Raw genomic sequence first — 27,923 nt, forward strand, 5'->3', positions numbered from 1 at the left:
CCATCATTTTGCCCTCGGATAAGCTGCATAAGGGGAAAATCTCATCAGCAGTACATGGGGGCAACCCATCGGTGATCATAACATTTGCTCAACTGCATACAATGTCTACAAGCCATAAAAAATAAAAGTAAAGTCTAGTTTTACACTTGGTGAGTCCTGCAACTATTCTCCTCTCTTGGTACCTTGATGAACAGCTATAATGACAAGGAAAGGACATCCACGTGTAGGTAAAATACCTGGTACAGAATCCATTTTCCCTACAATTCCCAAAGGGCACTGCCACACTCTGTCTGGGAAACTCTTGTCGAACTACAGCTGGCAGGCTCCAGCACTGTGAGCTGTCGGCACCTGCGGCAGGAGAAAAGGCCAGCGAGAGCTGTTTCTGTAGCAGAGATGCATCTAGTGCTGACTGACTGATGTCAGGCATTAAGTCCCAGCAAGGAAGGGAGCTGGATTTCACAGCAGGCTGCTCGTCACCTGGGCAAATGCTGAAAGTGGCACTGTCTGGAACATGAAAATACTGAAAAAAGAAAAGACAATGCAGAAAGAGCATATTTACTACAGTAATACAGAGAAATTAATCTTTTTAAAGCACAGATTCTAAGAAACCATAACCATCTATTCTCAGGAGGTGGCCAAGTGTGTGTGGGGGGGCATGGGAATATTAGAAATTCTGTTCCCATGAGAAAGAAGTAATGAGACAATTACAAGCAGTAACAGTTGGACCTGCTTTTCTAGGCATAATGAAACATGATGAAGCTGGGTGATTTAACAGTTAATGTAAAGTTCTCAACGTCCTCCAGGTATTGCAAAAATGCAGATTCTATTAGAAATGGCAGGTGTTGGGGAGGGAGTCCTCGTGGACAGGTAAGGCTGAACTGAAAGAGTGTGGCACCATGGGGGCGGTGGGGCTTGGGGAGAAGAGACCTAAATGAGATACAGAACAGTGAACTGGGAGCTCAGAAGACAATTTTTGTAGAAGGCGCATCCTGAGGGAGGAGGAAGCTCTGATCTCAGCCCTCACTTGGAATTCCACAAGGTTCCTGGCTTATAAGAGAGTCTCAGAATTTTAAATTTAAAAAAGATCTTTAGAGAGAATTTATTTGAGCCTTCACTTTCGCAGCTAAGAAAGCTGCTTTCCAGAGAGCGGATGACTTGTCCAAAATCACAAAGCCAGTGAGTGGCAAAGCCCATCCAGAAGCCAGGCTTCCTGCTGCCTGTGTGGTATTTTCCCCGCTGCCTCATACAGTCTTCCTGAGAGGTCAGGGCTTTTCATGTCTTTAAGAAATTCCCACAGTTGCCTGAAGGAGAGTCCGGGTTGAAAAAAGGGACACTCCTCAGCTGCAGGGAGAGAAGGCCCTCCCCTTCTCTCCAGGAGACTGAGACAAATGAGGAGCTCACTGTGATGCTGGTGTTGCCACTGCTGCTGCTGGCTACTGCCATTTCCTAAATGCTTAGATTTTGTAAAGTATCTCATTTAATCTTCACAAAAAACCTACAAAGAACATGTAATTATGTACATTTTCAGATGAGGAAAGCCCTAACTTAACATCTCAGGAAGCCCTAGGGTGGAGAGAAGCAGAAGAATGATCAGGTCACATGCTGATTCTCTTGTCAAATCTTCACCTACAATGCAAACATTTGTAACTTTTATTTGGTACTTCCTATCACCTACTTATCAATACTTCATTGGACCAAGATAAAATTCCATTATTCTGACATTCCTATAAATATTGCAATGTATTGTAAGCTTAGAGAATAAGACTTTCATCCTATTTTATTGTTCTAATGTAATTTTTAGGAGCTGAAAGTAAGGGATAACAATAAATGAAGACAAAGGTAAAGAAAGATAATACTTTCCCATATGATAGTTTCAATGGCATAAAACAACAGCACACCACTTAGCACATTGTTTTTAAGTTGTTTTAAAGTATCTCCTTTTTCTCTAAATTTGTTCATTTTAATAGTATAAAGAATGGAATAAAAAATCTTTGGATTTATTTTCCACATATTCTGCCTTTGAGATGTTAACATAAATGTTGTTACATTTTCACATTTACTCTTCTTCTGGACCCAGAGCTCAACACTCGCAGGTCCATGGCTCAGATGAGGCCCAGTCTTTTGTCCACATGGCAGCCTGTGGGACAGATGCTCTTTTCCCCAAGTCCCGGGAGCCAGCGGTCAGGACGGCTTCCCTGACAGAAAGGCTTCGGGTTAGGGTTAGTGCATGCGCTAGAGGAGGGGCTGCGGCCTCTGGGCACACGGGGGCAGGCAGCACTCAGCCCGCAGTGTCGGGACCTGCTGCTTTGTAGGGTTTCTGCTCATTCATTAATTACCGTGGAAGGACTGACTGTGACATTCACGGTTTTAATTAAAACATCGACAAATGAATTTCTCTTCACCTATATTGGTGTTAGCTTTTTATTTGTTCTAGGCTTAAAAAGTTGACCCTATTTACTATACTTTCTCAAAACTTCACACATACCAATATGAATTGCTTACCTCCTTTCCAGAATGGGGTTTGGAGACAGATAACTGTGGTTTATAAAATATTTGATATGGTGTATTATTGATTATTGTAGTCTTGTCTTCAATCTGAATAATTTGTATACCTTGCTGTACCATGGAGGAGATGCAGAACTGACATAACTGCAAGACGATTGAGGAAAGAGTAATTGTTAAAATCTTATACAGCATATGAAAATCTCTTGATTATTTGTGAAAGATCATTTTACCTATTGCTTTGCCCAGGATAGTATCAAATTTACCTTTTGTTCCAGAATACTTAATAGAGTCCCTTTTCAGTGTCAAAAATGTCCTGATCCCTAAAAAGAGCCCCTATTTACAACAGGGTACTTTAGCTAACCAGTTACGTTTGCTGCTACTGCATAGCAACAGATAGAGACGTGTTTTCAAGTTATTTAACCAGTTCCTTCACAGATGCCACTCATCTTTTTCAGCATAAAGAATTCAATTAAACATTCTTCCTCTTCCTCGTCATATACATCACAGCAGCTACCTCACTGAAGGCCTGTCATGGACCAAGGGGAGTTCTGAGAACTTTGATGATGATGATGATGAAGAAAACATAAATGACTGACCCTCGTATATTGCCTGCTTGTGGTCCACTCGTTTTAAGTATTTCATGTGTATTAACTCACAGCATCTGCACAACACCTACAGGATGTAGCTGCTATTATCCCCATTTTATAGAAGAGGAAAAATAGGCACAAAGAGGCTAAGTAACTTGCCTAAGAACACAAATATAAAGAGGGTCTAGTTGGGGCTGGAAACCATGCAGTGTGGTTCTGTGTGTCACCTCATTACCTTGCCGTGTTATACAAGGAAATGATGCTCAGGGAAGGTATTATTTGCCTAAAGATATTCATCTAGCAAGTGGTAATATCAGGACATCAGTTCTCAAAGTGTAGTCTGGGGACCTTAGGAGGGGATATTTTTGAGATCCTTTTGGGGGTTCTAAAAGTCAAAACTATTTTTACAATAATGCTAAGATGCTATTTGTCTTTTTCATTCTAATTCTCTCATGAGTATACAGTGCTGTTTTCCAGAGGTTGTATGACATATGGTGTCATTGCTTTCATGACTAATGGAATGTATGTATACTCTTGTGTTTTAAATTTTTTTCTTTTAACTTCTAATTTGATAAATATCAATTTGATAAATATCAATAGATATAACCCATTTAAACAAAAGATTTTTGGAGGTCCTCAATAATTTTTAAGAGTATAAAGGGGTCCTGGGAATGAAGAGTTTGAGAATCACTACTAAAAAATGAGACAGAAATATATGTATTTTCCAACCGTTCATTCCTTCGTTCGTTCGTTCATTCATTCAAAGATTTATTCAGTAGTTGCTGTGGCTACTTTGTGAGACGCTGGAGGTATTGGGTATTTGACTGTATATCCTAACATTTTTTCCAGGTTTTGATGGCAGTTATCAACTTACAATGATTCAACTTTGGGTGATTCACGCTTACAGCTCTTTGCCATTTATACCCCTGTTACAGTATCTTGGCCGGCAGAGCATAAACATGTGTTGCCCAGACAACTTGAGGAAATGGATACCAGCCTTGAATATTGAAGAAAGACCAACTTTTGTGTCAGAGAAATTTATTTTTAAAAAGTCACCAAAGTGACCCTAACTTTTCTCAAGAGGCTCTTCAAAGATGCCTGTCAAAATTTATCTTTTCCCCAGAGAAAGGTCATTCTGAATTATACTACTCTGATGAAATATCCCTTCTTTTTCTGATTTGGGACAGCTAAAATAATGAAGATATTACTGAGTGCAGCATGAGACCTCTAAATGGTACAGTCTGATAGTGTACTTCCATGCATACAGTTTAATGTGATTCGTTACTATATCATTCAGCTTAATTCGTTTTCATGGACTTTAGGATTTATGCTGAAAAGCATACAACATGTGTGTTTAATTAATAACTGATTAAGTAGTTTTGTGCATTCATATCTTTAAAAACATAGGTACCTGTTCCCCTGGTTTTAGAACACAACTCCCTCTCATAACATTTGGTTCTATGGGAAAATCAGAATTGACTCTCATCATCTGCTCAGGGTGCCCTTTCCAGGAATATACCTTTGTTGCAGGAGCCTCTGCCCTTTCACTCAGCGCTCAGAATGTTAGTGACTCTACTTCCTGCTCTAAAGAAGGGAGGCCAAGTACAATTTGTGGGTATCTTGGAGTAAGTTCATTTTCCCCCCACATACAATAAATCAAATGACTGCTGAGTGTTCTGAACTAGAGCAGTTATTGGATAAATTATGTGACACAGCTTTTATCACTGGTAAAGGAAAAAAAAAAAACAACCCTGTAAAACCATGTGTTTCACTATTATAAATTGTCCACAACAAGTAATACCAAAAAGAGATTAACAAAAAAGAAAGGGGTAGATTCACTTTAATCAGGTTAAGGGGATGGCATGCTATTTCCCCTGAGCAACACAGGCTTTGATCTTACCTTCTGATGTCCTGGGAAGGCACCGAGTCTTATTTCAGCATCAACAAACCCTTCTTCATCCAATGATACAACTTCACCATTACCTCCATCTTTCCACTTTGGAGATGTCAGGTTATGAACCAGTTTAATTGCTACTGACTTGTGCACAGTATTTGTATTTGCCCAGTATATCCCAATTTGAAAAGCTTCCTGGAAAAATAATGCCTCAATTATAAAGTATTTTTCTTAACTTTGATATTTTTACTTCTATTCACAGAAATTTTTTTATATTATATAATATGTCTATTTAGGCAACCAAGTCCCTTTATGTTTTCTTTCTTTTCTTTTTCTTCTTTTGTAATGGCAGCATACATTTTATTTCATATCCTGATGTTTTATTTGATTTATGATAGAATTCATATTTATGAAAGGGGAGGGGGAACCAAATCCAAACTGTAACTACCCTATAAATACCAAAGGCTTAAAAACTGAAGGTTTCATTTCATTTGACAAAAGAATGATATGCAACATTAGGTCCATGTAGTCAACATTCCAATTCCATAAGGTAACATCATCTGATTATTAAAAAAAAAGGGAAAAATGCAATTGAATAAAGATGTTTATGAAATGGAGCTAAAAAAAAAAAACTCAAATTGTTCTCTATCAGGAAAACATTTTATTTAGGAGTTCCTTATATTCTGTTTTCTTACAGATTAATGTGCTTTTTAAAAATGAGCTAGCCTTATCAAGAAAATTCTCATGTGATGGAATATAAAATCTTCCTACGAAATTTTGTTTTGCAACTAAGCTTTCCCCAAGTGATGACTCCACGCTGCTGTTGTCAACAACCAGATGGGCATCAAAAGTATGGACAGTCAAGTCCACTTATCAAGGAAAAGAAGCCCTGATGAAAATGGTTGCTCGGAAATCCCAGATTCTTACCCGTCTTACAGATCTCTGTAAGAACGACAAAAATATCTAGGGGGCAGGTAAGCACAGACTGTGTCCTTAATGTATTTAGAGAAGGCCAATTCTAATGCTTGTCAAATATCCCGTCCACAATGGAAATGAGAATGTAACTAGTACAAGATATCAAATTTAATCAAGCATAGATACAAATCAAGCATAGATACTGCTGATGGGTAAAAAAGGACATCTGAAATGTCTTTGAATCAAAGAACATTCCATATCCCTTACATATGTATCTAAAAGGACAGTTTCCCACAACTGATTCAACCTCAGAATGCAAACTCAGAATAAAAGCTAGTTGTTGAAAGAAAAGAATTCATATTAGTTAAAAAAAAAAAACTTACAGTACCTGAAAATTAGGAGGGATAATAATTTTGCCAGCAGGAACCTGTAGAACAATCTTCTCTCCTTCAAACAGCCAGAGGTCCCACTTGGATTGATTGATAAGCAGGGCCCAGGGTAGAAGTTCTATCAACAAGGTTCTAACATATGGCTTCCAGACTGACAGCTTCACTTGCATTGGGCTATCCCACTGACTCAGCTGTTCATTCCTGTTCCAAATACCACATCCAACAGACTCAGTGAAATACAATGACTTCGGTATTCATGAAATATGTCTAAGGATTCCAGACACATGGCATTCCTGTATGACCCCCCTCTTCATATCAGAGTCATACAGTGCTGAATTTGCATAATTTACATCGAGGAGATAGAAAATTTTCTAGATTATGAGTAAAGCAGTCTACGAAACATATCTATGCAATGATGAAGGGTCAGAATCTGACAGATACATGCAAATATCTTCTTTTTTTAAAACACCTTTTTTGGTATTTAACATTTTTGTGAATAGCCATTTATTACTTAATATTGAAAAATGTTTGTAGAAAAATATTGCTGGAGAACATTACCTGTCAGAATCCTTTTTATTATAGGGCCACATGGGTTGAAGAGACTTTTCCGGCCCATAGAATTCGTCAAGGATCTGACTAACTGTGCCTCCAGGGTGTATCTTAGTGGCTATTTGCTTAATGAGGGATGTTGAGATAGGAACAGCACAATGTGAAGGATCATCTTCTTCTCTGGGAAATGGAAAGAAAAAACAAGAATAAGTATCAGATTTCTAAAGTGGTCTACAATTTATTAAAGAAATCTAACTATGAATGTATTATAGTCCAATAGGTTTTTGTGAGACTTTTGGTGATTTAAGGATGACACATCGTTTGCATGATCCAGGCCCTGACTTTTCCTCTTATGACCCCCTTCCCTGACCATGCTTGGGTAAGATCTCTATTTCTCTTCTTCCGTGAGAGAAATTATGTGTCAATTAAATTTTTTGATGATCCCTCTTATTTCTAAGCTTAATGAAAGAGGCTGAATTTAATTTAAAATTACAGAAGAGAATAAGAGAATACGAGGCTGGGTGATTTAAAAATAACATTCTCATACCAAAAACTCTATCTTCCTTCCTCCTCGATAGTATAAGGCTACTTTTCTACTGAATTTCTCTTAAGAAAATATAAATATTTTTCCAGTACCTTGCTTGAAATGTTAGGTGATGTACAAGGTCAGGTTCTATGTTTTGCAGTGGTTTTTCCTGCCCCTTTCCTGGAATAACTTGTGTTTCACTCAATCCCAGACTCCTTTTCTCCAAATGTATGATAATGGGGTCTGGGAGATGACTCCTCATGATAAAGAGAGGGCTGAACACAATCTATAAAAATAAAAGGACAGAAGAACTTTCATATTTGCTTTGTTGCAGTAGTCCAGCTGTTTGATGCTGAAACAAACTTGTAATAAATCTCTTCTCCGGGTCATTCTGACCTTAATTTATTTCAGAACAGGAAAGGTCAGAGTCATACACCATAATTTAAGATTGGAAGGTACTCACTATTCGTTGTTGCACTTGAGAGTTGGGTTCTAAAGTCAAAACTGTGCACCACACATAAATAATGGAACTGTTTGAAGATGGCACCTGCACATGAGATAGAAGAGGGTCCTATTAAATACTAGTTCACTAATTAATCAAAATAAGGCACAGGCATAATGCTGGTTTGGAGGATTAAGGAGTTTAAAGTTATAGAAAAAAGCCATAAAGGAGAATAACTAAGTAAAACCAGACTTCATTATGGCACAAAGTGAATGTGCAGAAAGTGAATGGGGCCAATTCTTTCCATAAAGATGGAGGAATTTGTATGAAGAGGGACTGATATAAGACTGAGTGGGAGAATGAAAGAGGATTTGTCCTTTAAGAGAATAAAAGTGATAATGGTGGAAGATGAGGAAGAGATAAAAAAGATAAAACAGATCATTACAAAAATTCTTAAGTGGGGAGGACACCCCTCCCCCAAAGCCCTGGTGCATCAGAATCTTTTTCAAGCTACAACTTGCCTCCATCTGGGACGGGGGAGCATCCTGGCTGTAAGAAATCCTGGAACGGATACAAATGTGTTGTTGTGGGATAGGGAGGAAACAGTTTAAGGAGTAATATTCAAAGCCTCTTTATATTACTTCAGATCTCCCCTCCTTTGTCTATATCACTTTTTAATAAAAAGTGCTATATTGAAGAAAGAGCATAATGAGAAATTTTTCATTTCAAAGCTGCTCCATTCTATATTGAACTACTATTCATACCTGAATGACAATGCTGTACTCAGGGGCCTTGGAGTCCAGGCACACGTCTCTTGACCAGTCTTCATCTCCTTTGGCCTTCACACACAACTCTGTCAGTTCACTGTTTTCTAGGATGTACGAAGGCAATTTCTGTTTGGCTGTGAGGCAGTCAAAATGTTCTCGAACCACAGCTTGTCCATCTTGACCGATGTAATGCTGAACGACTTTTAGTTCTATGCTTTGAGACAAGTAACTACAGATGATCTGTCTTCCACAGATGATAATCTAAAAGACAAAAATTAAATAAGTCATCATCAATTCAGATCTCATGAATTCGAAATATGTATCGTTCAGAGTAAATTATGTGGATTTTTATGGCAAGAAAATGAAGTCATTAGCTTATTCAGAGAGTACAAGAAGAAAAAGAGGCTTGGAGAGAGGGGATTTTGCTTTGGTCATACTGAGTTTGCAGCATTCAAAAGACAAACACATAGGCAGAAATACCAGCCATGTGCTTGACAGTGAAGATGAGGCTGGAGATCAGACTTGTGCAATAAAAGCCCTGCAAATGTAGGCAGAAGAGAGTTTACGTAGAAAAGAGGGTAGAAGCTCTACCCAGCAACTGACCAATACTTTAGGGACCAATACTCAGGGTGAGAAGCCAGAAAAGGTGCTGAGAGGAAGGGGTGAAGGAGTGTGGATCAGTGAATCAGAAGAAAGCAGCGCTGCTGAAGCCACAAGAGAAGAGAATGACCAAGAGGTGGCAGTCAATGGTATCAAATAATGCAGCAGTCCACAAGGACAAAGATCACAAAGAAGACTTCAGCCCTTGTAGCTGACAGGTCAACTGTGATCAATCTATTCCCTAAAGCTGGTTTCCAAGGGTTTATTGTACACTTATACATTAAGTGATCGCTGTATAAACTGGTAATACAAACGCTTTTAACTCAGATGCTTAATTATATTTTATTTTATTCAGGTTTTTCCTGAATAAATAGTATAGAAGCATGCACCTTTATAAAACACACAGATTTAGCATTAAACCCATTGATTATCCAACTTTTCATTCAGCTAAGAGAATAGTTCATAATAGGCATTGAAAAATGTCTCTTAAATTGGTTGAAATGGAAAAAATATGTAAAATTTACAGAATCCTTCTGTAAGATGAATATTCACCATGATGGATGCAAATTGGACTTTTATATCTGGATTTCCTTATTCGTGATATTTTTCAGATTGTAAAATATAGCAATAACTAATGTACATATAGTATATTCATAGGTCTATGCATGTGATGGTTAATTTTATGTGTCATTTTGAATGGGGGGGGGGCGAGATTAGCATTTGAACTGGGAGACTGAGCAAAGCGACTGCCCTTCTTAATGTGCCTGGGCCTCGTCCAATCGGAATAAAATGAGAAACCTGAGTAAAAGGGAACTTCTGTCTGATTGCTTGAGCTGGACGTTGGTCTTTGCCTGGCCTTTGGTACTGAGTGAAGTAGCAGCTCTTCTTGGGTTTCTAGCCTGTGGACTTTAGGACTGGAACTAGATGCTGGCTCTTTTGGGTCTCTAATTGCAGATCATAGATCTTGAGGTTTCTCAACCTCCATAGCGTGTGAGCCAATTATCATAAATCTCTCCCGCTCCTTCTCCACATGCATAAACACACATGTTTGTTATGTACAAACACACACATCCTACTGGTTCTGTTTCTTTGAAGAACCCTGACTAATACAAAGCATTTTCCTAAGTTAACTCATAATCTCACAGCAAGCTTATAAAATAGGTGCTACAATGACTCCTTGTCTTAACAAGGAGAAAATGGAGTCACAGAGATGTTGAACAACTTGTCCACTATTATCCAGACTGGCCCAGAATCTGTGTCGATAATCAACCTGACAGTCTGTCTCTCATAAAATTAACACTTACTAATTAAGAAAACTTAGAAACTATAAAAAAAGAGACTAAAATCTGCCCGTCATAATGTACCTGTGGCAGACACCACTGGTTTTGTCCCGAGTAGCTGGTTCCTCCTTCTCCTTTGCTATTAAAAACACTGATTGGTTTAGGTCTCAAAAAACAGCTAAGTACTCAGGTAAGGCATGCAGTCTCCATGTCCCCTGGAGGCTGTATCATAAGGGTATAAACTAATCCTGGTAATTCCTTTTGCCACTGATTAGTTTAGGGGTGAACATGGGACTCTATTTTGGCTAATAATATGAAAAGGAAAGATTACTAAAAGGCTCTGGGAAAGATTTTATTCCTTGATAAAAAGAGAAACAATTAGAGAAGAAAAGCCCTTCTTTTCTGTCATGAAAAGAATTAGGAGAGTGTGTGTATGTGTGTATGTATATATATATATATCTATCTCTCTCTATATATATCTATATATCTATATATATCTATATATCTATATATCTATATATATATCTCCTTTTGTAGCCATCTTGAAACCAGGAAGGCAAACTTAAGAGGATGGCAGGGAAGAAGATGCAGGGTTGAGCTGCTTAATTAACCAACACTACCTGCTTTCTTCCTTGTTATGTAGAGAACAAATGTAAAACAGGAACTCTAATAGTATCTGCCTCATTATCTTGCTAGGAAGATGAAAAAGCCTATCTTGTAACTTTAAACTGAAAGCATACTAATTGATACATTTTCCTGTCATTAAGAATACTTTATAACCATCATTTTAACAAGAACTATTATTTATACGAACATGAATAGTTATTTATGAATGACCTATTTTTTACCCAAAACAAACCTGCTAGATTGATAGACCAAAACTTAAGCATCATTGTTGTTTCAACTTGTATTATTGGAATAGTGAATTTTAACATTTTGTTAAACATTTATTTTCCAACTATCTATGCCTTTGGATTTTCTTTAGAAAGAACACATCTGTAAAAACCAGGCTGTGCTTAACTCTTATATTTCTCCTAGATAGTCTGGCCATCACAATTTCTTAAAACAATTGTTTTCACAGTAATGAACATAAAACTCAACTGAACTCAGTCCTAAATTAGCAGGCAAGCTTTTCTTTAACAATATGCTAGGGGTTACTAGATACTCATGATAATTCTTATGATGCCATAGCATTGCCTAACTTTAAATAAATGTTTGAAAGCTCTGCGGCAGTATTTAACTCTGTTCTTGCTCTGGACGAGCCGTTCCTGGCAACGTATGCACATTGCTCCTGCTTCAGAGCCTTGGGCCCCGTGAGATTTAGGAGAGAATTCTGCTGTCTCTCAGAGAAACCACAGAATCTCTGCAACCATCTGGGGCTCACTTTGTTTAAAGACAGAGATCTTCTTGGTGGGTTTTTATAGTTTCATTTTCAACTAAAAAGCCTGTTAAATAGGCTTTCAAATTTGATAAAAAGAAAATCTTTAAAAGTGGCCAGGGAGAGAAAGCTACTTAGATGAAGGGAAATCCAAAATGGCTGCTCCTCACAGTGGGGCACTCTGCGCTGCTCCCACACAGCAGGGTCTGCTCTTCCTCAAAGTGGCAACACTTACGACGCCTTTGTTTTGAAAATTATGGTTAGAATTTCAAGATTAATTTATCAGTTGAAGACAGCTACTTAATTTTTTTTAATGTAGGATTTCTCTTTAATACACGCTTCTAGGTTTCACACTAATTCCCCTCTTTCCCCAAAGCCACAAAGATATGTACTGAAGATTTCCACATATGATTTTACTTAGCAGGTTTCAGAACTCTTATTAGATCAGTGCCAAGAAGAATAGTGATATTAAAGAATAACTCTAGAGCACCAGATGCACTGGAAAATGATATCTTAACCATGATTAGAAGTGTATGTATAAAGATACAAACATACATACACACACTCATATGTACATTTAAGATTTAGAATGGTAAAGCTTTCCTCAATAAAAGGATGGGAAACACGGAAGCGAATGTGTATACATGACTAGTTGTATATTGCACAAAGTTACTGAGACATTTTATGTGGTCAATTTTCATTCAGCTGGGGAAATAGGGGTACAGGAAAGGCAGTGTATAGATAACCAAAAGACACTGTTCAAACGAGCTTCAGCCATTTCCCATTATCCAGGAGCTGCACACTCTCACCTCAAATGGGGCTCGGTGATTAGGCAGCTGTGGTTTATTACAAATTCCTAAGACCAGGTAGGATAGAAGGAAAGAAGCTCTAAGACCAGGTGGGGTAGAAGGAAAGAAACTCTTCTGGAAGTTTGGTTCATACCTTCCTTCCTAACCTAACTAATTGAGGAAATCCTGTGTCTCTGGTGTACCTTAACTAGAGCTAACCTGAATGTTAGTTAATCTACCCTGACGATAAAAAATTAGATCCAATTGAAAAAGTCACTGTAAATTTGTGTGTGTGTGAGTGAGAGAGTGAGAGAGAGAGAGAGAGAGAGAGAGAGAGAGAGAGAGAGAGAGAGACAGAGAGACAGAGAGACAGAGAGAGACTGACTGAAAGGTTTTTCAGTGCTTGGATACATGCGGCAGTGGTTTGAAGCTGGCATGGTGGTCTGCTGAACCTTTCAATATTGCCCATGCTCAGTAAGAACCATTTTCCATTTGCTTCATTCTCGGTTCTATAAGTTGCTGTTTCTGTAGAAGTTCCACTTTCCACTACTCGGTAGCTAAGTTTTTTTTTAAGTGGCCCTGACATAGAATTCAAACTCATTTGATTACAAGAAATGCTAATACTCAAAATATAAATTAAGTGTGTATGTGCCTTTCATGACAGTGGGAATGTAAAATGGACTTTCCCAGTTCCTATGGGAGACAATGACACTTCATTTTAAAAAGATAAATGCAACGTGAGGACTGCTTATGCTTCCATGATTGCTCTCCAAATACTCCTTTCCTACTTAGCTAGATTTTATCTGCTGCCCTCCCCCCAACTTTTTAAAAGGGTATTTATTATAAGAAGGGTAGAAAAAGAAAAAAGTGTGAGAGGCAGTCCCTATAGTAAAGGACTATCAACAATCGACAGTACAAACTACATTTGGAAAAATCCTGAAATGTGATTTGGCACCAGATGTCTCAAAATCTGTATATTTGACATTAACATAGAGGATGATTAAAAGAATTCCTTAAACCTGCAATGTATAGGAAGTTTTGTTAGTATTGATTTGAACCCCTCTTTACTTTAAGATTTTTTAAAAAAATGCTTATGTTTTGAAAAACTCAGAAAATAAGCAGAAGTTTTGGGGCAAATATATATCTAGTTATTTAAAAGATTAGTATAGCCCTAATAAGAATCTGGTGAGACAAAACAATGAATTTTGGTTAAACAAATAAAATACATCTTTTTAGTTTGGGAATATTAATCAACTATTTCAAAAACATTCATACCCTTTGCTCGGGTAATTAAATGTTATAGCAAATTATATTGGGGACAGACTCAGAAATTTGGATGTCTATTTATGCACAAAGATATTTACTAAGAATTTATTATAGTGACAAATTGGAAATATCTAAAAATCCATCAACAAAAGAATGTCTAAATGTGTTTCAATATACCATACGGTACATGATTATGCAACCATTAAAAGAAAATTTTAGGAATTTTAGATAACATGAGGAGATGAGTATTATATAATGTTAAGCGAAAAAAAAAAAACAAGTTGAAAAACCATTATTAAAATCAGACCTCAAGTTAGTTAAAAAATTTCTGCATAGAATAAAGAATAGAGAAAATACACCAAAGTAATAATAGTATTTATCTTTGGGTGGTAGAATTATGGGTAATTTCAATTTTCCTTAATTACATTTTCTGTGTTTTCAGAGATATTTTTCTAATAGTAACATAAAAATAACAACAGTGAATTAATATTTGTTGGGTGCTTTCTTTTACAAAAGGAATATAAAACATGGAAAGGTTAAGAAATTTGCCGAAGATCACACAGCAATAAATACTAGTCCTTCTGGAAATTCTTTACAATCAGAAAGAAAAGATAGGTAATATGTTGTGAGAATTTTTAAAAGATGTATTTTTTTGACTTATGGTGTACTATTGCAATGTGCAATATCTGCTTAGGAATATTGTACATATTAGTTCATCCCTGAAATTTAATATCAGTCCTTGAAAACATTTAATATCCATGCAAGAATGAAGTGCTATTTGGTAACACAAAACAAGTCCAACTGGTGTTACTCATGCCTAGAAATATGTCTTCATTGTAACTAAAGTTTATTGGGTTACGATAGTGGGCCAAGCGTGTTGTAAGCACTTTACACATACAAACTCATTTAATTCGCACATTAACTTTATGAGGAAGACACCATTACTATCCCCGTATTACAGATGAGGAAAGTGAGTCACAGATGCTAAACAACTTGCTGAAGATCATACAACTACTAAGGACACTACAGCCAGCTGCCTATGACCTTAACCATCAGGATATACACGAAAACCGTTTCTTCATGGGCGGGCCCTGCCATTCCACTAACTGTAAATTTTCTAGCAACCACATGCAACAGAGTTGAACGAACTGGGCAAGGTTAGATGAGAGCTATAGTTGTCAAAGTGTGGCCCCTGGACCAGCATCAGCATGACCTGAGAACTTGTTAGAGATACAAATGATCACATCACATCCAAGACCTACTGAATCTGGTACTGTGGGGATGGGACCCAGAAATCTACATTTTAACAAACCATCCAGAGATTCTTATATACTCTTACGTTTGAGAACCACTAGCCTAGAGAGAAGGAAACTAAGGGAAGACATTCTAGCTTCTCTCATGTTTTGAAGGGCTGTAACACAGAGGGAGAGGTAACCTGTGGAGTCCTCGTAACGAAGTGTTGTGTGATTGTTGTGTGCACCTCACAAAATCTGAGGAATAGTAAAAACTGGCTGAATGGTGACAGATTTTGGCTCAAAATTAGGAAAAAACTTCATGAATAGCTGAAGTAACCCACAATGGAAAGGGCTGCTGTGTGAGGGAATGAGGCTCTCATCATCTGGAGTATTTAAACAGATGCTGAATGACCATTTCTCAGGCACAATGGTGAATGAGAAGGTGGATAAGGCACTCTTGAAAGACTGAGTGACAGAATCAGAAAACCAGTGTGTTTTAATTAGGCCAATATTTGTTGAGAGCATATCCATGTAAGAGAGTTCTGAGGGCAGATAGGAAGGAGTCAGTGACACTTGTGTTTATGACTTTCCAGCTTAAAGCTCACACTAGTTAGGCTGGTTCCCTCATGAATCTTTGAGTGAGATCCTGAATCTCTGACTCATATTTATCTTTTTGTTTCTGCCATACTACTTACCTGAATGTCCTCTCTTAATCCAAATTCTACACGTTTTCCAAAGCTCAGTTCAAGTCACATCTTCTTAGTGAAACTTCTAAATTCTCTTCACACTTACCATTAGTTGTATTACATTGTTGGGTTTATATAAATTTGCAATAAGAGCAAATATTGTTTCACATACTAAGTGTCTTTCATTTTACCCAGTTCAACTGTAGGCAATCCACAAACACTCAGGTCAGCTGACTGGAAGGCTCTTCCATGCTTCTGTTCTGAGACTCCTCTGCTATCACTCTTGTTTTGCCTCTGTTGCTCACAATGACGAGAACATGAAATCCAATTCCCCAATCAGATGTGGACCAAGAATGTATATGGCACAGGTTCTACTGTCCACCTCACCAACTGCTTCCTGCCTGCCCCCGGCATAGGGCAGTGAGTAGCCCCTGCTGTCTGATACAGAAACCACTTCCCTCTTCCAGGGACTGAGTGCTGTTTCTACCATGTCCTCAGTTCACATGAGCTCTGGAGAGACTGTTACCATTCAGATGCAGATGTATATGTTAAAACTCTTATGACCAATCCAGTTATTATGTGTGCAGTGAAGCCAGTTTTCAGATTTTAATACTTCCTTTTTTCTTTCTACTTTGTCATATGCTCCGTGCTTGAAAAACATCTTTTGAAAACCACATTTTCACATCTTAAGAACACAAAAAAAGTGTCAGATACTTTTTTTCCCTTTGCAGTCTTAGAACTTCAAAAACAGCCAAAAGGAAGTTTTATAAAATACGTAAAAATATGTGCTGAGAGCTGAGGTTTTATATGCCAAGAGTTAGACTGCGGTGAATTTTTACTGCAGTTAATATTAACTCCTAGAGAAAGGAAGCTTGCTGGAGACCCAGGCCCACTCAGTCATGGAGAGCATCACAACACTTTCTTGCAGATTATTCTTCTGTGTAGGAGAACCAACTCCTGGTTATCCACTATTGGACTATCCAGAGTCCCCAGCACCCTTTGCTTCTTTTTCTTCTCAGTAAAGGCCTTTTGGCCATTTCACAGCTCATTAGCACCTCCACCAGAAGGTAGGTGGTGACAGGGAGAAGAGGTGAAACTAAAATTAGTAAATTTTACTGCTCGTTAGCAGCTCTTGTAAAAGATGTGGGACAAAGGGTCTGAAGCCATCACCATCATCATCAGGATCATCAACAAGCGCTTATTAAGTGCTCACGTGCATGGCTATAGTAGGTATAACTAGGCTGACCACTGTGATTCTTTTTTATTATTGATTATTTTAATTTCTTTAAGTTTCCCTTCCATTCATCACATTAAGTAATTAGGAGCCGTCTGGATCATAAACACAAAAGGACTTACCTGTTTTTGCACTCCACTGAGTTGTTGAACCTTGATGATGAGTGAAGCAGTTCGACCCTTGTACTGAATAGTTCTGATAAAAGTCCCAGCATGGTCCACACTGATGGGCTCTGACCAACGCCAATTGCCCCAACCTTCAATACAGATGTGCAACAGCTGGAGGGAAAAACAATAATCGTCATAATGCCAAAAGTGCCAACAAAAATCTAGTCCTAAAATGAAAGTCTCCTTGCTGGAAAACCTTCCTATTTATAATATTTAGCATCTGTTTTCTTTATAACCTGCATTATTCATCCACTTCCAGCTTATTCAACCAGGCTAAGAATAGCAAATATGCCACATAGAGTCAATGTGGTTTTCCAGATCACATTTTAAACCTTCTTAGAAGTAACTGTCGTATCAAATGGTAAAAAGCCTGTTGAACATTTGAGAAAAGATCATTTTATTCATCCAGAGGACAAGAAGGTTGAAATCTGAGATCAAACAACCTTGGTCTTGGCTGACAGTTCATTCTTTCTTATGGCTAGACAGTAATTAAAGCTAACTTTGGTTTGTGGTATTATTTTTGAACCTAAATTGCCATTCTTTATTTTTTCTTTTGATAGAGAATAAAACAGCAATTTGAAGATGCAGTCCATTTAATGTACTCTCCTTATGCGGTCACATATGTCAAATTAGAAATACTTTCAACATTTTGAATGTATGAAAAAATGTCTGTTCTATTTTTTCTAGTGTGTATCTACTGTAACTTTCATCAAGTGAGTCTCCTAATTCACACTCACATAACTTCATATATTATTGCCACTTTTGGTAATATTTAGATTACTTTAATGGTCATCCAATATTTTCTATTTCCATTCCCACCACCAGTTAGCCGCAACTAAGAAAATCAGTTTAACGAATGAGTATTCCAAAACAACATAGTAATTACTATTTCTTCAGGATACAATTTAAAAGAAAACAAACAATGTTCTATATGATTACTGAGTGTAAGGAAATACAACTGACATTTTAGGAAAAACACTTATATGACACACAAACTTAATATTTTTCTTCATATCATATATGATTTTTAAAGAGAGCTAACCAAAGGCTAACAGCATGAAACATTTTCCCAATTAACAGAATAAAATTTTGAAAACATTCTATGCAAGCTATCATAATCAGTCCTTAAAATAAACACATTAAGGATTTACATGGGACTTGCCATAATAATAAATGTCTGTTGATGAAAAAAATATTTTTTAGTTTTAGCATTAGGAGGAGCCCTCATAAAGTGCTTAAATTAAAAATTTCCCAAGGTCATTGGTCATCACAGTATAATTTTTGGTGGAAAATTAAGGGAGGGCTTTTATGTATCTATATAGCTCAATAAAACATTTTTTAAAATCTCCTAACTCATCTCCCTACTTTTAACATGGCCCCACTCCAGTTCTTCCCCCACACAACCACCAGTGATCCTGAGAAATCAAAAGGCTACCATACAGATGACTTCTAAAAAAGAAGGCTAACAGTTGAAAACACAACACAACACAACACAACACAACACAACACAACACAACACAACACAACACAACACAACACAATCCATCCTGGACAGCAAATCCCTTCAGGGAAAATTTGGTCTTATATATACTCTTAGTTACCGAAAAAAAGAAAAAATAGTGGTGTTTGGAACCACTTCAGTTTTTTTTTTTATAGCAGCAATGGGGAATAAAGCTCAGGGCACATGCAGAACTAAAAGGAACAAGAAAGCCGTTTTCTTTGGAGAGACTAGTAGCTGGAAATGACAAAAAAATAATAAGGCAAGGTACATAAAGTCAGGCTCAGCTATATTTTCCTGAAAATGCCATAGCATCTAAAGAAAATTTTAATCTACATAATGTGATTTTAATTGAAGAATGTTCACATTTGCATATGAGCTCAGTTTTAGGTAGCTGCTCACTCTGTGTACACAACTTTTAATGACTGAATGTCACCAAGGAATATGCTGTCAGGTTTCACTTGGCAGCATTTATTCTCAAAATGTTGGTACAGATATTTTCTTTGAATTACAAAAATTCTGACATATTTAGATTTAGTTCACACAGAAAAGCTAAGTGGGAGAAGAACGTAACTCTTTTCTCTACATGCATCACTGGCAGAATATTTGTAATGTTTGGTCTACTGTTAAAAAGCATCTAAATATCACTGGCAATTAGATGTATATAATTTATTAGGAAAGGAATTACATTTCTAAGGGAGGAATGTAAAATGAATTCAGGAGCTCAGCTTACTTTAGTCCTCTGTGCTGTGGTGAAACTGATTTGGGTAATAGGTAGCAGTGCTCAGATACTCACTGACATCAAGTGAAGGTGGGAAGTTCTGTACTTGTTGGGGGACTGACTGACAATGTCACCGCTACAGGTTCTGAAAAGTCTCCATTTCATAATAAATACTCATACATTTACTTTTATTTCTATGCCAAAAGAAGTATAAAATCAGGCATAAAAAATTGAAATTTGTGTTAGACTACTTGATCCTAATGAGATTTCCTTCTATCATTCATCCAATACATTTTTATTACTCAGGTACTATAAGGAAGGTGATATGCTAGTCCCTATGCAGGAAATAGAAGGAAGAGCTCAAGGAATTTAAGATCTTATAGGGAAAATAAGGCATGCGTAAACAGCAAGAGGCATTAGAAGAGGTACAAAATGATAAAGGAGTGTAGAGAAGGGAGGGTTTGTTCTAGGCTGATGTGATTAGAAGAGCTTCTTGAAGCAATTGAGTAGGATTTCAACTAGCAAAGATGACCCATTCATTTCTGGGCCAAAGGGACAATCTGGGACCTGCAAGTCAGAAGAGATAGATGCTTGGGGCAAAGTTAATAGCCTCGACTGGTTGGAGAAAAGGGAGCATGAAAAAAGGAGTGAGGGATAAGGTCAGACAAACAGATCTAGGTCGTGGCTAGCACTGCGTTAGTAAGCTAAGGAATTGGTGCTTTACTCAGGAGTTAGTGGGTAGCCTTGCGTACAGGTGAGCAATGTGTTGAAAGGATGGCAAGAGAGGAGTGTGGAGGCAGGAAGGCAATTGCAATAGTCAGGATGAGAGGCAATGTAGGCCAGAAACATGGGAGGGAGGAAGCAGTGGGCTTAGCAAAAAAAATCACTATCTCTTTTGCCTGGAGTCCAAGGTATCTTTATGTTCTCTTATCATTTTGGAAATTTTCTTGCTCCTCTTTTCTATCAAATTTCCCTTACTGACTCACTTCCTCCACCGATCTTTTCTATTCAGGCTTTTTATTCTCTTTGGCCTACTTTAGCTAGTGTCTAATAGTTTCCACTGGGGGGAAAAAATCAAATAGGAAGCACTCTTGTTTGTACTTTTCAATGGAAAGTGAAACTAAGCAATAAGACAGGTTGTACAGTGGCCACACTCGTTGCAAAGTCCCAAGGGGCTATATTTTCTTTTATTTCCAGCAGACGCCCCTCCCTTGCCCCGCCCCTGCCCCGCCGGCCCCAGGTCCCGCAGTGCTATGCTGGCAACCAGACTAAATTTGTAGTTTTTCCCCTGAAGACCTCAAATGGGAGTATATACAGCTTTCCACTCATTTTTTTTTCAATACAAATAAAACTTAAAACAGAATTACTGATCAGGGGACTGGGGACCAGCTCTCAGGACCACCCACAGACATGTCCGAAGGGAGAATTCCTGTATTGATAGATTACAGAGGAAAGAACAACAAGATAAAATCTATAAAATCTAGGAAAACAGGGTACACCAAAGAAAGAGAAAGAGAAAGGAGATAGTTAAGAAAAAATTTTAAATTATATCTAAAATATAAATGAAGAGACTAGATATTTTTCTGTGAACTTTATTTCACTATTCATTTAAAAACTGTTAGAGATTATTTCTACCTAATAATCTAATCAAAAATTAAAACTTGTCTTCAGCTTCACTTGCATTTTTCTGCATTTTATAATAATTTACTACATAGTAATATGTAATGTTCTAAAAAGAAACTGAAAATCTAAAGAACTTCGAAAGTGTTCCCAATCCACTGTATTCTCTGTAGAAATTTTAGAAGGTCTAAAAAATTAACATGCAATCTAGGTGAAATAAACTACTGAATATATGTATATTAATATATATTAAGAGTTAGGCACCATATTTATTTTTTAAGCTTCTATCTTATCATTATATCCTAAGAGCTTAGTGCATAGTACTGAATAAATAAATAAATCAGGATTATTGAAAAATAACCCAAAGTAGATATTTAAACATTTTAGTGGCGATACGTGCACAAAAAAAAATTCATTAAATGAATATCAAATCAGAATATTTAGAAATGATTCCTATTCTGAATGATCTTCAACACAGGAGATCTGCTTTAGGTGGATAACGATGCTAGATTAAACTAAAAATCAATGTAATCCCTCAGATCCATAACTCAACGATTGCAATATTGATGTTAAAGCATAAAGTAGATCCTATATTAGGTGAGCATCATGAGTAAAAAGTAAGTTAAAATATTTTTAAAAATCTTGTCTATCTAAAATAATATCTGGAAAGCTACTGATCAAATGAAACAGATTAAAGTTAAATTGCTTGTTTAGAATGCATAAATAAAACTGATAGTATATTTTACACCAATAAATTAATATAAATGTAAAACAAATATGTTGCTCATTATTGTTTTTCCAAGGCAGTTGAATTTCAGAATATTCAGAGTATTTGAAATAATGCTTAGAACCAAGTATAAAAATTTCTAGGTAATGGCTAATGGTTGGTGTCACCCTGACTCAATACTAGAGCTCTTAGGACCCTATATATCCGTTTACATTTATAGAACAAAATCTCACACCTAAAAGAATGATAAAGTGGAAAGAAATCAAACAGAATTATTTCCTAGTGGACAGCTTGGACTCTTCGATGCACTGTATTTTGGAAGAAAGGAGGAAGAAAGAAAGCTTTCCAAATCAGTCTTTCAGGGGGAGATAGAATGCAAGCTTCACTGTCACTACAAATGTGTAGTTTACTCTTCCACAAAATGTGAGGGCTTGCGGGTTTTCCCTCAAGACTGTTTGAATTCATGGAAGGCCACAAATACTGTGCAATCAGCATTAAACAACTTCTTACAAAAGAAGGAAATCTGGGATACTCAAAAATGTTGATTAGAATGAAAATTGTCACTGGAGGGTAATCTTTGTATCAAAAATCTTAGTTTCAGATACACACTGACTCATCAATTCTACATAGGAATTTATCTTAAGGTAAAAATTATAGATATGTGCAGATTTATCTAGATGTACGTTTATTCCAGCAGTTTTGATAAATTTGGCATCACTAGGAAATTGGTCAATAAAATATAGTAAAATCAATAATAGCTATAATTTATTAGACACATACCATGTGCCAAGCACTCGGCTAACTGCTTTTAATATATTTTCTTATTTATTCCTTAAAACAATCTTACAAGGTGGATACTTTCGTTTCCCTTTATAGATGAAAAACCAGAGTTAGAAAAGGCTGAATGACCTGCCCAGGGCCATAGTGCTGGGGAAGGCAAGGTCTAAGATGTGAACTGAGGTGTGCTTACTCAGAGCCTCTATGCTTAACTGTACTTCTACTGTAGAATCCTTTCAAGCCATTGAAAAAAAATCATAGCATAAAAAAAAATGTTAATATTAGTTAGCAATGGATTAATTAAAAATGAGCACATTATCAAGATATGTTTAGTATACCTTTCATTTTTGTAAAATGAACGAAAAGTATATATGCTTATCCCTAAGAGAGAAAATGGCTAGAAATATGCCAGAATGCTAACAGTGGTTATCCTGGGGTTGTGGGGTTTTATGTTTTAAATTTCCTGTGTGTGTGTGTGTGTGTGTGTTGTGTGCTTTTATGTAATCTCCAAATTTTATACTATAAATATGTATTATTTTGCAATCAGATAAAAATTAATGTTATTAAAATGAAAAATGTCTAATAGAAGAAAGCATACAGAACCTGCATTTCAAGTAAAAAGGAAGTATACATTTCTATTTTAAATACTCAGATTCAGCCTCTTGCATGAAGTCTCCCCATATGTCCTAGTTAGTGTCATGGCTTTTCCATTTGCGGTGTTGGCGCTTTGCTAACAGGGTGACATGATCCTCAGGTTCCTCTCTGTAGCCGCCACAGCTCCTTGAACAGGGTCTGGTTTGCTATATTACTTATTCACATGATTCTTGGAGTAGTTTAATTTAATTATTTGAGCTTTTTTCCCCCTATGGCAATATTTTTTTTCCAATTTAGCAAAAATGTTTAGGCTCTACGTCTATTAAATATTTACCATAAGCCAACTAACTATACTACACATTATGAACATAGAGATAAGTGAGACACACTACTTGCACTGAAAACTCTTACAACATAGTAGGAGAAACAGATATTTAATAAGAAAAATTATATTGCAAAATTTTATGAGAGGAAGGATAAAACTGTTGTAGGACTCCAGGGGTATTCTACTTGGGAAAATTAAAAGATTGACCAGAGGACATATTTTTGTTACCCAAAGAAATAATATGAAAAAAACATACTGAAATAGAGTAAAAGATATACAGGACTGTTATTTCTGATAAATAAAAGCAGGCAACAGCCTAAGTTTTAGTGGTTCTTTCTATATAAAATTAATGTCTACAAAGCACGCTGACTGCATTACAAACAAAGACAGGCCATAAAAATAGTGAGCTATGTCTTCAGACCATTTGTGTAAACAACTTCTTGTCATATTCTTGTCACTATATTTGGAAAATTAACTTTATATTATGAACTCATCGGCTTACATTCCTCTAATAGCTTTGACCAAAATCCAAAAGGAACCACTGAATTTTGATCTTAGAAAGGAAAGAGTCACACTGGAATAAAAATCATTGTTTTATAAGGTCAGATCTTACTCTTGGGCAGCCAAAAGGCATGTGTGTAGATTCTTGGGGATAAGGAATGGTGAGAGTCAAGGAGAGGACCTGCTGGAAAGAGAGTGGTACAGAAAGGGAGGTTCGAGAGGCAGTGAACTCTTAGGCCAATAACTGCCATTTCTCCTCAGAGCATCAACCATCAGAGGTTTAAGCATTAAAGATATTGAAACAAAGTAACTAACAGTTGTTGGGCTGTTTGAAATAATGCTATTAACTATCTCCCTGGTATATATGTATGTATGAATGTGTTCATATTCAGAGATAGTAGCTCCCAGGACACAGCAGATTCTAGCAGCATCCCACTGTATTTTATGAATGGTCATCAAAGACAAACATTACAGATGAAGATCAAGAGTCAGGAAAAACAAACAACAAAAACAGTAGTTGTGAATGAAGGAAATTTTGCCAATTCAGGATACCAGAGAAGCGTGAGAGGATGTGAGAGAAGCTTTCACCTCTGTATAGTTGAGAAATATTAGGAAATGTCACCTAGAAAGTGAGAAGTGAAATAGGAATTGACTTAATCATCCTGCCCTGTAGCCAAAGATATGAGACTAAAAATCTCATCATTCCTCAGCTGATAATAGAGTATCACCAATGGTAAGCCACTTAATTATAATCATTAATAAACAGCAAAAATGACATGAAAATAAGCCGGAGACCTATGAAAAAATGCTGTAGAGCAAAGGAAAGAGAATGTTATCCTAAGAAAATGAGGTGAAAAAGAGACTAGTAATTGTAAGAGCCCTGTTGTAGAATTTAGGGAAAAAATATCAGGAAAGTTTTGAGTTTTCTCTCAAGTATGGAAAAATACATGATTTCTATAAAACTACAGAAAAATATTGAGGGGAAAAGCAATCTGGTATAAATAAAAAAGAGTCTGAGATCTAAAAGATCACTAAATAATATAAAAAAGGAATTAGATAAGAAATAAATACAAGGAAACTACAAATGTATTTGCAGAATAACGATCTACACTGACGGGACTAGAGCAAGTATGAAAACTACTACAGAAAAACCTTGAGAAAACCTTTACAATTATGCAGAGCAAAAAGACAGAGATGAAGAAATATGAGAGAAAATGTCATAGGTATGAAAGAAAAACACCACACATGTAATTAATATAAAAAAGAAATAATGCTATTAATATCTAATGTTTTCATAGCTTCGAAATTACATTGTGTCATTTCACTGAATAGTTATGATAAATCATTTTAATTTCTATAGGTAAATAGGATGTCAAATGTCACATATTTCTAGCAAGCATTAAGGTTTAATTAATACTTCAACATATCTATAATCAAGTCATAGACTTTTTTAAAATAGATATTTATTTTTCATAAATGACTATAAAGAGAAATCTAAATTCAAGAATTTATTTTTGGTTTTTCACTGTTCAGGTATTAGTCTGTTCAATCTTTGGCTGAAATTTACATACTTAGAGAAAAATAAATTAAAAAAGAAGCAAGAGTAGGGTGCAAAAGTGGCACTTTTGACTTATGCATTATAAAACAATGACATGCTCAATGAGTATTCTTTGCTAAAAATTATCTAAATTTAAATTATCTAAATTAGGAAGAAATAGTTTACATCAAAATTTTTTTTGCAACATGAACAAATTTTCTCATATATTAAAAATACAATTTTTTACATAAATGTTTTTGGAATCTACTCATCATGAAATCAGATATAAATGCATACAGTAAGAAAAGCATAAAATGATATACAGGCTTGTTGTAAGGAGGTCATTTCATTCATATGTCTATCGTTTTCATGTTTCTAAAGGGTGTGGGTTTCCCTATATTTAAATGATACATGACTGAAAAAACATGAGCTGTGATACTGATAGCTGCCTTATGTCCAGAACTGTGGTACAGTCTTTGCGACTGTTCGCCCTTGATACTACCACAAACGGGTGAAAAGTGCAAATTCAGAGAGATCTGAAATGCGTATGTGTGTGTGTGTGTGTGTGTGTGTGTGTGTGTACAGAAGAGGATGGTGTTTCTATAAAATATGATATAATTCACATTTTCTTTTTAAATAATTAAATAAAATAAATAAAAAATTTTAATTGCTTAACTGAGTTGAACTATCAGATAGAAGATTCTGGTGCTGTGTAGACACACTTTCTTGACAGAATGATAGTCAAAGGCCGTCATGCTTTGGTTGGACCCAACTCTTCAGTAGAAGAGATAAGAGTACAGTGGATGAAATAATAAAGAACAATCTAGGTGAGCCGAGAAATGGAAGCCAATAATATAAGAACCTGGAGATATCATGTGATAATCATTCAGATTTGGATAAACATTTTGAATTTGTGAGCCAAAATGTCAGGTTTTGTTTGTTTGAAACTCAATTTTGACTAAATACAAATGTAAACAATAGAGACACCAAACCAAAATTTGAATAATAACTTTCTTTTCAATGTTTCTCAAATTAACATTAGTCATTCAGCAAAATTTAGTTTAATGTAAAGTAGAAGACTTTAGGACATGCCAACACATGTCCTAAGAAAAGATCAAGTACTTTTTTGCAATCTTTATTTTAGGTCATCATGGCTATTTAGACAAATGTAATTGTTATCCCTAAATTTTAATTAGCAAAGGAAAAAAAAACAAAAGTCAACAGATGGATATAAAAGAGATCCAAAATTTTTAGTTATTTATTTTCATGTAACTAAACTGCCCTGCCATACTAAGAAAACATTTTTATAAAGGTTAAATAAAGAATTTCATGGCAACTGCTGCTTCTTAGTGCCTGTGTAACAAGAAACATGAGCCAGCCAAAGTTGTGCAAGTTGGTTTTCTTTCCCAGTACGGGAATGTGGTATCTCAGACCTTGTCCTAACTCATTTTATCCCCAAGTGTAAGTCAATCAAGTCAAATATGAACTAATGCCTGAAGGGAAGTCCCGGACTCCAAAAGTATGGATTATTTCACATTTATCTTAAAATCTGTTCTCAGAGTTCTTAAAATTCACTAACTTGGCAAGTCAGGAATTATCATGAGAAATGAAATAATTTCATAACTATGAAGTCATCCAACATTCCATGCATCTGACACTCATTGGGCTTGGCCATGTCTTGGGCATTATCCTGACCTTTAGATAATAAGCTCTTCAATATCCTGTTCAGTATGGAAATAATTAAAATGTGCCACAGTATAATAGGTATGCCATTGTCTTTAATAGAGTTAATGCTTTTGTTACACAGACTTGCGGTAATAGGTTATGATTAAAGACAATCACATTATGTTCACTGAAATCTTTATAACACTCTTAATCAGTATTTCCTATTACTTAAAAATGGCAAAATACCATGCTTTAATGGTCCAGCTGCATTCCCTTTCTCTAAGCACTGTGTATTAAAATTCACATTTAAAAATAGTTCCGTAAAGGACCTTTATGTTTAGACATCAAGAATTCACATTAGCAGAGTGCTGGCTTGTGAAAAGCCTTTGAGTGTCTTGTAAAAAGCTTAAGAAATCTTCAGTACATTTTTCTCCAAAGCTATATTTCAATATCTAAAATTTATTGCCAGAAGAGGGACAGAGAGACCATTAGAAGCACCAGAAGTCACTCCTCTGGGTGCTTCGCAGCTGAAATAACCCCCCGTCATTCCCTTTCATGCAGGCTTGTAGAAAACTCCAGAAATCAGCCTTGTGACTGGATAAAGTGCCCTATCTTTGCCATTTCTTGTGAAAGACTTTACAAGTCTTAAGGAGGTCGTACTGCAAACCATTTTTACAAAGAAACTGAAATATACAGGAAAAAGGAAATTCAATCCTAAACTTCTGCCTCTCATTTAAGTAAAGTAAATGT

At 36.2% G+C, this 27,923-nt stretch overlaps 1 protein-coding gene across 9 annotated transcripts in view; it reads right to left on the reverse strand.

Annotated features, from left to right (window-relative positions):
- Window positions 1–27,923, reverse strand: part of VPS13B (vacuolar protein sorting 13 homolog B) — a 685,469-nt gene that overhangs the window by 41,699 nt on the left and 615,847 nt on the right. For 8 of the 9 annotated variants that reach the window (XM_039853834.1, XM_039853836.1, XM_039853835.1 and 5 more), the window contains 9 exons: window positions 17,164–17,319; window positions 8,572–8,835; window positions 7,829–7,912; window positions 7,476–7,651; window positions 6,849–7,019; window positions 6,290–6,491; window positions 4,993–5,181; window positions 2,503–2,649; window positions 237–520 (listed from right to left, as the gene is read on the reverse strand). In XM_039853834.1, the coding sequence (XP_039709768.1) occupies window positions 237–520; window positions 2,503–2,649; window positions 4,993–5,181; window positions 6,290–6,491; window positions 6,849–7,019; window positions 7,476–7,651; window positions 7,829–7,912; window positions 8,572–8,835; window positions 17,164–17,319 (1,673 nt within the window). The remainder of the gene's footprint in view (window positions 1–236; window positions 521–2,502; window positions 2,650–4,992; window positions 5,182–6,289; window positions 6,492–6,848; window positions 7,020–7,475; window positions 7,652–7,828; window positions 7,913–8,571; window positions 8,836–17,163; window positions 17,320–27,923) is intronic. The other variant, XM_039853841.1, reaches the window with a different exon arrangement.

Source organism: Pteropus medius, unplaced genomic scaffold (genome assembly GCF_902729225.1).
Source record: "Pteropus medius unplaced genomic scaffold, Ma_sr-lr_union100, whole genome shotgun sequence".
In the NCBI taxonomy this organism is placed as follows: domain Eukaryota; kingdom Metazoa; phylum Chordata; class Mammalia; order Chiroptera; family Pteropodidae; genus Pteropus; species Pteropus medius.